Here is a 13909-nt window from a genome sequence, read left to right as displayed (position 1 = left end):
ATTATGGACTCCTGAAGCTAAAATTACTAGGAACATTTTGCTGGTCTAATGTATATTATGTTTAACCAAAACATCACATGGCTTTATAAAAAACAAAATAAAAGAAGCTGGGAGTTAGTAGGTCCGAAATTCCACAAGTTCAGATCACATGTATCACTCCTGCTGTCCAAGTACCACACACACTGAGTTCCCGTGTCTGTTAAACAGATTAATTTAGTTCAATGGTGATGGATGAAATATTTACAAGCATCTTATTTACAGCACTTCTTTCTGTAGATTACAGGCCAATACTCTTTTCTTCCATTCCTAGTCAATCCGAGTTTGGTTTCCTCAATGAGAAGGGGTAAATCTGAAAATGGTTGCTCAGCTGCTTTACCTACAGAAAACCAGAACATAAGGCAATGACAAATACATATGTAATTTTTTTAAAAAAGCATATAGAATTCATCCTCTGGAGACAACAATTTACTGGCATGGCAAAAATCATCAGAAATGAAGAGGTTTTTCTGGACTAGGATAGCTGCAGAGCTAGCTGGCTAAATGAGTACTAGAACTACCCTGGGAGAGTTAGGACTTAAACTTGGGTCTGCCCAACTCCAAAATCTAGTCTTTCCAGAACCCTCCAGACCACAAAGCCTTACATTCAAATCTACTGAAAAATTATAGGGTTAGCTGACTTATAGTATCTATCAGATCAAATATTTACATATATGGTTAGAGTCAATGTTCACCTTCTTGTAACACTTCTAGGTAATCATTCCTAATCTGATGAAACAGTATAAAACTAGATCTGCAAATTTTTGACAGTTTAAGTCATATTACTTAGGGTATCCCTAGTGGGTAGGCAAAAGCAAGGTAATGTGCCAGTTAGCAAATACGGTTTATTTAATCCTTCTTATTTCCATTTTTCTTCTTAATATTTACATTTCAGTAGTTCAAGTGAAATGTTTTTGTGTGGTCTAACAAGTTTTATCTTCTGGTCAGAAGTTGTACAAGTGTTAAGAGAGCAGACAGACCAAACAAAAGACACTCCTCCTCAGTTAGCTGGAGCTTCTTTTTATTTTCCAGATTTTTAACAATGAAAATGTACTGCTTTTGTAATTTAAATGTGTTTTGGTTTGGTTTGGCATGTGTATATGGTTTTCTAAAGATATGCTTCTGAGGGTTATAATAAGTTAAAACAATTATGAAAGACACTGGTTACTGTGCTCCACTTCATGCGTATGACTGATGAAATATCAGAATAAAGCCTCAGAGTGTTGATATAAAGCATATGACGTTAAATTTGTGCAAACAAAAACATAAATGATTATGTCTTCGTGTCACAATTCATAGACTTATGGTTTCTTTCATCTGTTTTGTTCCAACAAATGTGGGCTACTTTGGGGAGAAACACTAAGGGAAGAAACATATGCAAGGTATAAGAAGTTGTTATCAAGCATGACAGGTGCCCCCGTTTTAAAAATATGTCTGACAATACAGAAGTAAAGACATTGTGTTTCTCAAACTGATTCACAGCAGGGTTCCTTTCAAAACAAACATACCAAATAGAAGTATTTTTAAAGCCACAGAAATATGAATACCCTATCACATGACCCGACTGCTATGAAATTATCCTCAGAAAAAAAGCAAATGAAGGAAAAAAATATTATTCCAGATAGTTCACTTCAACTTTATTTATAATAGTGAAAATCTGGAAACAACCTAAATGATTAAAATAACTGAGTCATGGTTAAGTAAACTGATAATTATTAAGTAATCTCCTCAATGGAATATTGTACAGCAATTCAAAATCATAGTTATGAGACCATGCCAAGATATGTAAAATAATTAGAAAAGAATGTCACAGTGTGAGGAAAAGGAAACTAAACTGCATGGTTCTGATTTTCATTTTATTATACCTATCTTAGTCCATTTGTCCTGAAACCCATTTCTTATTTTAGAAGAGAATATTAAGGTTTGCAGAATACTTCTTAAATCTACTCTCTTCTATATTTCCCCTTATAAAAATGCCCCTGAAGCTAAAGAAGCAAGCATAGAAATAAACAACAAATAAGATGATTTTGTCCTATATATAATTAAAAGCACAGAAGAGTTTATAATTCTTTACCAAGAAAATGGTTTACATTTCTTCTCACTTATAAACAGGAACTAATTCCTCACAATAATTATCTAGCTTTGAAATTATTTGTAGTTACTACGACATATTAATTACAGAAATGATACAGGGCATCACGCACCTGGATATTATCCAAAATTTAGAGAATATCCCAAAATTCTTCCAGCTACTGTATTAAGCAAGTTTCTTCTGAAATTCTCCCTCACCTCCATGCCACTACTTAAGAATCAAATGGAACCAATTTTGCTCTAGATTACTCACCACTCGTACTCCATAATGGATGTGGGCCAGAGTGAAAGCAGTTGTTAATGTAAACAGGAGAATGCTCTCAATGTAAGAGGCTACTCCTACATTTACCACTATGACAACCAAGAAGAGAGGAACCAGAAACCAATTCAAAGTTGGGCACCGGGTACTGCTCATTTGACAAACAATCAGCTGACACTTGAAGTTATTAAAAAAAAAGAGAGAATGAAAATTTAATTAGCAAAGCACGAGTCACTCCAACATTTAAAAAGCATTCAAGTACCTGTACATTACATTATTATCAAGTTCAGTAATTCTCAACTGCTCAGGAGCCCAACTGGACCTCTACCCCAACCTCCAAACCCGTGGACCCTTAGACTGTGTGTCAGAAGGGACTGGAAGATAATTTAGTAAGGATGCTACAGAAGGCATTCTTCTACTGGGTAACAGTTTGGATAAAAGAAATTTCTCCCAATTTTAAGATTCTATGATATACGACAACAATTTTCTCAGAACACCCTCCCACAGCACCACACAACTAAATTTCTTCATGGTGATGAGGAGATGCTACCTCCAATCCAGACATGTTATCATACAACACCTCAAAACCTCTTTGGCTCTCTTTACTTTCAACACCTTACTCAAATATAGTTTTATTCCTTCAGAGATACATTTTATATAATGCATTAATGTTTTCAGATCTTTAAACCCTATGAAATCAGTATAACTTGGGATAGTAAACACAAGTTACACACATGGAAACATAAACTCAGTGGCTAAGTTAAAAAATAAAAACTTATTAAGGACCCGGCCTGAGCTAGAGCACAGGCTTCCTGGCTGTCAGGACCAACAGGGTCTTTTCTCAAGTCCTCCTGATCTTTCCTCCCTGTCTGCCCTCTTGCTGGGCCAGAGCAGAGAAAGGGATTTTTTAACGTATGTAGTATTTATTACAAAGTTTTTTATTCTATGTTATTAATTTAAAAATCAGTTGATTAAAAAACATGTGTGTGTGTTTCCTCCCTCAAAAACCCCTTCCAAGCTCCCTAAATTAAGCGTTAGATCTGCTGCCATTTCAACCACACTATAAATAATATTTAGAGTCTGAAGGGAATTATTCCATGAATTCTTCAGCAGGCAACCAAAACAAAAAATTTAAATTATGCCATGGTTCCAAAACACTACAGCAGTCCCCAAATCCTACTGGTTTCAAACAAAAAAATAAAATAACTTTCAGCATGTTCTGTCTTTGAGGTTATTAATTATTCTTTCAAATTTCTGATATAAGATCTTTAAATTAAAATCTGCTTATTCTAATACTATATAAGGTTTCTCAAACTATTGAATTCTGTCAAATATTTCTTATATGTATTACGATTTTTAAAAGAAAAAATCTTACTGTGATATTGGCAAAGGCTGTTCCAACCATTAAGTAGAATACTCTAGGATGTAACTCTAAAATATCTGAAGGTGACCGGAGGATCCATGCTGTAGACAAAATGAATAGCAAACATGGAGAAAAGAAGGGAACCATAGCTTCATAGACTGAATTGTGTTTCAAGGTGTTATTTTTATAGCTTCTGGAAAAAAAAATCAAGTAATACAAAGAACATTATTACATATAAAAACACTGTACTTGTATTTCATAGTTTTCAAAGTACTTTCATATTCTCTTATTTTTATTCACAATAACCCCATGGCATAGGTAGAACCAACATTATTAATCCCATTTTAGAGACAGGTTAAGTGAGGATGTGAGAATTTAAATTTACATAATTTGCTACCAAGTGGCAGGGCCAGGACTAGAATGGAAGTCTTCTGACCCTTAGTCTCACTTTTCCCTCTGGAATGTAAAGATGAATAAAACTTGGACTGTGTCCTGTCAGATTATATTCTAATAGGAAAAATAAAATGAACACAAAACAATACTAGAAGAGTACCTCATGGTGCTGCTATGATATACAACTTAAGAGTGAAAGACTCTGAAATGAGACGGTCCACAGCATATCTTAGTGGCTCTGGGCACACAGGTGGTACTCTCATATATGTTTGCTCATCTGAACTGAACCCTCAATCCTCAGTCCGGTTCTGCCACTAATTACATAACCTTAGGCAAAATACTGCCCAATCAGGACAGGACCTCAACTTTAGAAAAAGAGGAAGACATGACTCAAATCATCTCTAAGGCCTTCAGAGCTTTAAATTTTATGGCTTCTATGAATGACTGCCAGTGGCTGTAAAGAGGGAAGATTCATAGAGCTTGGCTTGACATGGTTAGGACTGTGCAAGACAGATTTGAGCACTGAAGGATGAAGTGGCAAGTACAAGAAAGTATTCCAAGTAGAGGAAACAGGAGTAGAGGAAAAAGTGGGAGCAAAAGTACTGAGGAATGAAAGAACAAAATACATTCAGGTCACATAATTGGACTCAGTGTGGCTGAGCCAAAGTGGAGAAGTGCATACATAGATCAGAGAGATGCAACTCCACCAGGGCAGCTCCCCTCCCAACCCCTACACACTCCTCAGGCCGGAATTTCCATATGGCGCTCTTTGAGAAGAGGCGGCATAGGTCCAGGATTTGGTCCTCAACTACACAAGTTGAGAAGTTTTATTGTATGATCATGCTAACTAAACTTACACATAATCAATTTATAAAAACTTATAATCAATTTATAAAAAGAACGTAAACCTATCAATATTTGACAGGAACATACTCCCTCCTGATTCACTCACAAAAAAATGACAAATTAGAAGACTGTTTGGTGAGCCCAAAACTTTTACAAAAAAACTAGTAGTTCTGGGCTACGGCTGAATTGACTACACAAGCCACCACAGACAAATTATCCTAACCTCATTCTAGATTCAAAATACAGGTTTCATGACCTTTCCAAAATGCCCAGATTGCAAAAGAAAGAAATCCTAAAATTCACCTAAATAACAATTTCTAAAGATTTTCATATTTCTTGCCCAATTAAAAAATAAAATACTTACCTGAAAAAGTTTAATAAACTCATTGGAAGAGTCACGCATAATGCACAACCTAAAAGGAAGAATATTTAAATTATCATGAATTATTATTCAAGAGTCATTTTTATAATAATCAAATACATACAAACTATGTAATATTTTTAGACCCAATAATTTTCAGGTTCAGGTTTACTTCTGTAATGAAATTAAACACATTTTTGAACAGCATTTACAACTGGAAGAGTGGCAGTACGGTTTGGTGATTCAGAGCAGAGACTCAAGGAGCCAGAGCGGGTTGAATCTCAGTTGTGCTACCAGCTGGTCACGTGACTTCAGGCAAATTAACTTTTCAGTGACTCAGTTTCCTCTTTTATAAAATAGAGATAATAGTAGTATCAACCCCATAGGGTTTTGAGAATTAAATGAGTTATTACATGCAAAGACACCTGGAACAGTACCTGGTATATAGTAAATTGCACAGCCAGTATAAGTTATTTATTGGAAGAGGGGACAATTGATAAATCCTGCTGCTTCCTTTACACTTATCTTTACCTCCCTAGCATTCTTAATTTCTCCCCCTACCCTATACACTGAATCTTTCCCCTGAAACCTTAAAAGGACAGCCTTCCCAAGAAGCCTTACCACTGCTTCTGCTGCTCTCACTATCTACTTATCTTACTCTGCTATTTCCTATCACTCACCAAACTTTCCTGTTGTCCTCATTTCCTCAGCACTCATTCACTCTGCCTCCCCTCTGCAGAAACTGTACTCTTGAAATTTATCAAGCTCTCCTAATAGTCAAATTCAGTATCCTTTCTTCATTCCTGACTTCTAAGTAAGATGACTCTGCTGACTATCCACTAACTGCAATTCTTTCCTCCCTTGGCCTTTGTGATTCCATTCACCCAACGTTCCTGTTAGCCATCCAACCATTACATTTGGTGTCCTTTTTTGGTAATCTACCTCCTGCATATTCCTAACTGGATGTTTGACTGTGCATCTACACTCCCTCAGAGAATCTTCTCTTCAGCTTTAACCATAAGCTACCTGCAGATGAGTCCAAAATCTAATTATGTACTCTTGGGCAAATCAGACAATCTCTCTGATTTTCAGATTCCACAGGTGTACCATGAGGATGGTTTAAATGATTTTCTAGTGACCCCTGAATCTGATTCTATGATCTATAGAGATGTAAAGTTCTAATCTTTCTCTGTTTCAAACTCCAAATCAATATATGTGGCAACTTTCTGGACACTTCATTTGGATATTTCCTTGTCACTCAACATATTAGTCCATTCTGGACTCCTGGTGACTAAACTTGGCTTGAGGGGGCGGGGGCAGTGGTCAATGCAGCTGTGACCTTAAGGATCAAAGACAGAAGAACATTCCTTCAAAACAATTCCTAAGGCACCTTGCTAAAAACAGATGAAAAGGGGCTTCCCTGCTGGCACAGTCGTTAAGAATCTGCCTGCCAACGCAGGGGACATGGGTTCCATCCCTGCTCCGGGAAGGTCCCACATGCCACGGAGCAACTAAGCCCGTGCGCCACAACTACTGAGCCTGCGCTCTAGAGCCCACGAGCCACAACTACTGAAGCCCGCGCGCCTGGAGCCCATGCACCACAACAAGAGAAGCCACCCAATAAGAAGCCCATGTACCGCAACAAAGAGTAGCCCCCGCTCGCCGCAACTAGAGGAAGCCTGCGCGCAGCATTGAAGACCCAATGCAGCCCAAAATAAATAAATAAATAAATTTATTTATTTATTAAAAAAAAGATGAAAAAACTAGAATTCACCGAACAGAAATCTCATCTCAAAAGATGAATTACTCTACTACTTTCAAGCCCAAATGGAACAAAGTTCCCTGAGTTAAAAGATCTTGGAGGGAGTGGAAGAGAAGACAAGATGTCCTCAATGTCCTCAGAAATTTTTAGCAGCTCATTCCATGTCAAGCTGGGGAGCACACTGTTAGGGTGCCAGGGCTAAATGAATTAACCCAGAATCATTTGTAGCTTTCAGGTGTTGAAAATAGGCTGAGAGAAACTTGCAAAAGACTTGGGACCAAGAGTTTTTTAGTTTAAAATATCCTAAAATAGCTTTATCTTAATTAAGTGCAGTAAGCGTGTAGAAAGCCTGAGCTCTATATAGGCTGCCAAAGAGAAACACTGTATCTTCTATTTCTTCTCTAAATAACACTTGACGTACTTTCTATAAAGAATATTTAATTGTTAAATACTTGTCTATTAAACTCTATATAACGATAGTGATAGAACCCACACATATGTAGACCTGCTTTTTTTATTACCATAGGAAGGCCAAGACTTCATAATATAGGAAACAATAGCTATAGAAAAATCAGAATGGAATTCATAAAAAAGGATTGATTAGAATGAGATGAACACCAAGGATAACATGGTCACAACAAATATTTTGGTTCCTCATATTTCCAGGCTTAAATTAAAACTTCAATAAAAACCAACAAGACAAAAAATACTTTAACGAAAGTAAAAAAGACAAACAACAAACAAGGGGGAAAATGTCATTTATATCAAAACAAAGATTAATATACCTAATAGATAAAGAGCTTCTAAAAATAAAGGAAGTGGTTAACAATCGTAATGCAAGAATTGACTAGAGATATAAAGAAAAAAGAAATATAAGTGGCTCTCAAACACTAGAAAAGTTCATCCATAATAAAAGAAATGCAAATTAAAACTATACAGATATACCATTTCTTACCTATCACAGACTAGCAAAAATCCAAAAGTTTGACAACATACTACATTGGTAAAACTAAAGAAACAAGTGCTTTCATTCACGGCTGATGGGAATTCAAAAATCAGATAACCCATACGGAAGGGAATATGGGAATATTTAGTGAAAATGCATACATTTGTCCTTACTAACAATTCTACTTCTAGAGACCTCTTCCAAAATACCCTGGGAAAAATATGAACAGATATATGTACAAGACGATTTATTGCAGCAATTTGTGCAACAGCAAAAGACCGGAAATAACACAAATGTCCATCAGTAGAAGGTTGTTTGAACAAATGATGGTACATCCACACAATGAAGTATTGTACCAGGCAGCTGTAAGAAGAAATGAGGAAGATCCCTAAACATCACTATGCAGTGATCTCTAAGATACACTATTATGTGGAGGGGGGAAAAAAAAAGAAGCATGTGTAGTAAAATATGTATAGTATGCTACCATTTATCTATGAAAGGGGGTGATAAACTCCCCCCCCCCACACACACTTACTTATATTAAGAAAGAAACAATGAAAATATAAACCAAAAAATTTAAAACTAAGAATAGTTAACTATGAGGGAAGAAAAGGCTAGGGTAGTGATAGAGACTAGACTTCTTTGAATATGTCTTGTTTTATGTATAGATCTGACTTTGTAATCATGTGAATACGTTACATAATTATAAAGGAAAAATAAAATTTTAAAAGAAAAAGTAATCCATAAATATCAAAAGTAAAATGAAACTAACTTAAATGTACATATCCACAGATGGTGGCATAACCACAGAATGGGGACTTTAGACTATAATAACCTGACTGGGCATTCTCTAGTGGGATAAACCATAGGGCAAATGGAACTGCAAAAAAACAAAATCTTCAACAATTTCCAGTAATCATATGTCGTTGATATTGGAACTACATTCTCAGACTGTTGTGGGTATTTTATGGAATAACACAAATGTATAATTATTTTGTGTCGTTGAAACCAAAGACTTTTGTCAGAGTTTAAAGGACATACAAATATAAGATCAACTAGGTTAAGTAAAAGATCTGTATCATCAAATATGATTTGGAATTATCAGTATGAATTTATGAGGTACTTTATCAAAAACCAAACTTTATCCCCCTGGCTATCCACTGAATGAATGATCATCAGCGACTGTTAGTACCACTAGGTGAAGAGTTGAGGCAGAACTTGGGAAGAGATGGAACAGATGTACAATACCTCATCCCTCTAGTCGTTACTGATACCACAGACAGAAGGACAACTAGCTATCGTGTGCCCCCTAATGTGATGCAATAGGAAGTACCATTACCTAATAAGTATTGCTGCCAAAAATTATAAATTACAAAGAAACTTATATGCCTATTAAAGTACCCACTTAACATTCAAAAATATATCTCCTATGTCGGAGATTCCATTTTATCTTTAAATAAACATTTAAATGTAAAATGCAGCACACCTGCCACAGGACAAGCTGCATAAATCAAAAGATTCACTCATGAACGATAGCTGGAGATGAAAAATAGCTCGCCTTTTCAAGGTAAAGAAATCAGTTTATAGAGGCACCCAAAAATGAACATTTGTTAGATTACAGCAGGGTTCCTAAAATATCTGCAGTCCAGAGCCACAGAAAATCCCCAAACTACTCCTTTTCTGAAAGCCAGTTCTTAATGCACCATCTTCTCAGCTGTTTCTAAGCCTTCAATTCCCATTCTGTAACCAAGGTTCACAGACAGACGGAGGGAAGATTAATTTTTAGATAAGAGAACAGAGCAACAGCCAACAAGTTTTTTTCTTTTACTCTACAAAGGTCTTAGTCTCACTCCTGGTGCCCCAAATAACAACCCAGATTCCTCTTCCTCTCTGCCTCTCTCCATAAAAACACTCTCCCTCCACTCAGTCATCCTGTACATATCCCCTTTGGCTAAAATCAAAAAGGAAACATTACCGTGATCAAAACCTTTACCGAGCACTCAAAGGCTTAAGAAAAAGGGTATCTGAGAGGAACAGAAGCTCAATTTTTGGAGTGGATGTATTATAAAGTAAACTCTGTGTTTCATCATTCTATTTCCTCAAACTAACAATCTTCAATTTTGAGATAAGTATTAAAATCAATACCGAACGTCCAACTAAATGTGGATCCTCCAATACAGTCTAGATTAATTTGAATAGTTAAGTTTACAGGGTTTGTGTGATCTATTTCGGTATTGCCTTCTGATTAGAAATAACTTGGTGCTGAACAAAAACAAAACAAAGCAAAACAAAGCAACCTTATTTTCCTTAGGGGTTTGGCTGAAACCCTACAGGGTTGCGGGGTTCTGCTTTTGTTGCAGGGCGTGCGGGCAGGCGGGGAAGTGCTGCTGGTTATAATCAAACACTGGCTTTGATAACAAAGCGATGTTACAACAGGCTTCAACATGGAGCTTCTTACCAATGATCATTGCAGTGAATAGGTCTCTATATAAGAAATTAAACAGGAAAGGTTCATACCAGGCCTCAACTCCCACAATCGCAGTCACTATGTAGACAAAGGAAATAGTCTGGAAGGAAAATGCAGACAAAAGTATACAGAGCATTAACAGCTGGAAAGATCAGGGAGTCAATAATGCTTTATGCAGCATAAGTCTAGTAAACAGTTTTAGTAAAAGCAAGAAGTATGCTTAAATTTGATATGGTGGCAAGTCTTCTTGCCTTTAAAAATAGTTTTTTCAGCCAACAGCACCATAAAATAACTAACTTCTAGACAATGCAAACAACTGGCCTCATAAGGCACCTCGTAAATTGGTTTAGCCACACGATGTTCCAATTTGCCCACCCAATCACTTTCTTCAAACACACTCCAACTTCTGATTCTTTACTGGAGCCTTAGGTGTAGATGGGCAAAATGGCAACACAAAAAGCTGGGATTCTAAGGCAGGGAGAGTTAACAGCAAGCCTACAAAGTAAGAGGAAAACAAATCTCTCTACTCACTGAAAAGCTGGCAATGAAGACAAAAGCCAACAATTTAATTATAAGCGCCAACTTTCTTTATAAAATCAACAGTTTCAATGAATGTTTGTTAAGAAACCGTTCATTTTTTGGTGTAATAATGGCATTGTAATTATGTTTTTTAAAAAGAACTCTTACCACTTAGAGATATATAGTAAAATATTTATCACATAATGCCAGGATTTTCCTTTAAAATAATGGGAAGGAGGGTGAGGAAGAGTACATGTGAAACTAGACTGGCCAAGTGTTAACTGCTCAAGCTAAGTAACAGGTACATAAGGGTTCACTATACTATTCTCTCTACTTTTGTACACATTGGAAATTTTCCATAAATAAGTAAAAATAATATAAAATAAAAAGGAAAAAAATGTTAAAGCACCCATCAGTTCTAACCAAAACAGCAAAAGATCAATAAAGAAGGAATAACAAAAACTTTCCCCAAAATTCATGGCAATGTTGAAAATTTAAGGAAGAACCCATACTTACCACCTGGCTAACGTCATATCCCCATGGCAGGAAAAGAATCCCTGTGTTATACTTTTCCCAGTGGGACAGGATGAAAGAAAATAAAACTACCCATAGCAGGAGATAAAGAACAAAAACACTGACACCAGATGATCCTCGTCCAAAAATGGAATACACAGTTACAACAAAGTAAACACATGACCAACTATCCAGGCCATGGTCAAAAAGCTCCCCTAACGGGGTGCTGGAATTGGTTCTACGGGCTTGCTTTCCATCCACACCATCTGCAACAAAAAACACATTACCACAGGAACAGGTCAACAACTGCACCAGTCTGGAGAAAGTCTTCTTTAATAAAATGGAAAGAAACAGAACAAAACAGACGAGCAAATCAGAAGAATGTTAATTAACTAAATTATAACTATCAGGCAGTACTGTAAAAATCCAACCTTTAATTCCTACAATGCAAAGATTTCAGAAATAAAACCTGTAATTTCTCAAAGCTTAATCTAAAAATTAAAATGTTAAATCACTTTGAATGGTGTCTATTTTAGATCTAAGGAAGAAGCATTCTAGTTGGACTCTGAATTCCTCCAAATCTGCCTAACAACTGAGTTGTTCCACTAGCCGCAAATTCTTAACCCTCCAGAGAATATTCAATAGTTGTTCATTATAATTTATCTAACCATTCCTTGCTCTAGGATCCAAAAACACTCTTGTTACTTCAGTCATAACACCTGTTTCATCTTTTTTGATATCAGTTACTTCTTTACAGATGGCCCACCTCCATAATTTTAAGTGCTTTCCAAAAAGGCTTTGCAACACAGTAGGTGTTGCGTAAATAAAAGAATAAATTTATTGGGCTTCCCTGGTGGCACAGTGGTTGAGAGTCCGCCTGCCGATGCAGGGGACACGGGTTCGTGCCCCGGTCCGGGAAGATCCCACGTGCTGCGGAGCGGCTGGGCCCGTGAGCCATGGCCGCTGAGCCTGTGCGTCTGGAGCCTGTGCTCCGCAACGGGAGAGGCCACAACAGTGAGAGGCCCGCGAACCGCAAAAAAAAAAAGAATAAATTTACTGAATAAATTGGGAGATTGGGATTGACAGATATACACTAATATGTATAAAATGGATAATTAATAAGAACCTGCTGTATAAATAAATAAAATAAAATTCAAAAAAAATTTATTGAAACTGTACAATTTTTTAAATTAATTTTTATTGGGGTATAGTTGATTTACAATGTTGTGTTAGTCTGCTGTACAGCAAAGTGAATCAGTTACACGTGTACATATATCCACTCTTTCTTAGATTCTTTTCCCATATAGGTCATTACAGGGTATTGAGTAGAGTTCCCTGAGAAGCACTATTCTTGATGCTGTGAAGACTATAAAAAAATCTTAGAATAAACTAAGTTTGTGCCCTCAAAGAGTTTACAATTGAGAACGGAGACAAAACATGACAGTTACAGATACGATGTATCACAAACCAGAGAAGAGTACAGAAAAGGGACGAGTTCTCCTCAGGCTAAGATAAGCCAGACTGGCTTTCCAGACAAGATGAAATCTGAGTGGGGACATAAAGAATGAGTTGGATTTCGGTAGATAGGAGATAAAGGAGTGTGTCATTTCAAGAGGAGGGAGTGCTATCGGCAAAAACACCGAGATGGAAAAGCACATGTGTGTGCAGAGAATGCCAAGTAGTTTAATTTGACCAGAAACTAGTATGTGAAGATGGCAGTCTAAAGAGGCTAGAAGGAAGGTCTGAGCCAGTTTAAAGGAATCAGAGAGTCTGAGGAGCTACTACAATTATCTGAGTAGAGGATTACAAAGAGCAAAGCATTGTAGTGCTTCAGGAAGACCCACTTGATACTGGTGGGAAGGACAGGCTGGGAGAGGAACCCTACTTAGTAAGCATAAATTGAGATGGAATGCGGTGGGAATAAAAAGCTGGAGGAAGGCGAGATAGTAAGAAAATAAAAATGACAGTGCAACAAAAGAGGAGAGGTGAGGCCGAAGGACAAGAAGACCATCTCCAAAATCGCCCCATCTGTGTAACTAAGAGAGTGGTAGTATTAACAGAAATAAGAAAATCTGAAGGAGCAATCTGACAGAAAAGATGTGAGTACAGTTTTAGATGCTGAAATGGAAGTGTTGGCAGGACATCCACATGGTAATGTCAAACAACTCAACCTAAGGGTACTTACTAGCAACTCAGAAGATAGATAAGGGCTAGATACTAACACGAGAGTCAACTCAATAGTGTTAAGGATCAGGATTACCAAGGGAATAATGAAGGAGAAAGAGAAAGAGAAAGCATACTGGAACACCTTCACACAGGGGTGAAAACAGAGGAGCCAGAGGCGGGGGTGGGG

At 36.9% G+C, this 13909-nt stretch overlaps 1 protein-coding gene across 1 annotated transcript in view; it reads right to left on the bottom strand.

The window, feature by feature from the left end:
- Window positions 1–277: 277 nt before the first annotated feature.
- Window positions 278–13909, bottom strand: part of SELENOI (selenoprotein I) — a 36659-nt gene continuing 23027 nt past the window's right edge. The window contains 6 exon segments of the mRNA XM_007470800.1: window positions 278–376; window positions 2381–2563; window positions 3762–3942; window positions 5353–5401; window positions 10516–10624; window positions 11560–11822. Coding sequence (XP_007470862.1) covers window positions 278–376; window positions 2381–2563; window positions 3762–3942; window positions 5353–5401; window positions 10516–10624; window positions 11560–11822 — 884 coding nt within the window.

Source organism: Lipotes vexillifer, unplaced genomic scaffold (genome assembly GCF_000442215.2).
Source record: "Lipotes vexillifer unplaced genomic scaffold, Lipotes_vexillifer_v1.1 scaffold717, whole genome shotgun sequence".
In the NCBI taxonomy this organism is placed as follows: domain Eukaryota; kingdom Metazoa; phylum Chordata; class Mammalia; order Artiodactyla; family Lipotidae; genus Lipotes; species Lipotes vexillifer.
Note: the sequence above shows the minus strand (reverse complement) of the source record. Positions and strands in the feature narration are given on the sequence as shown.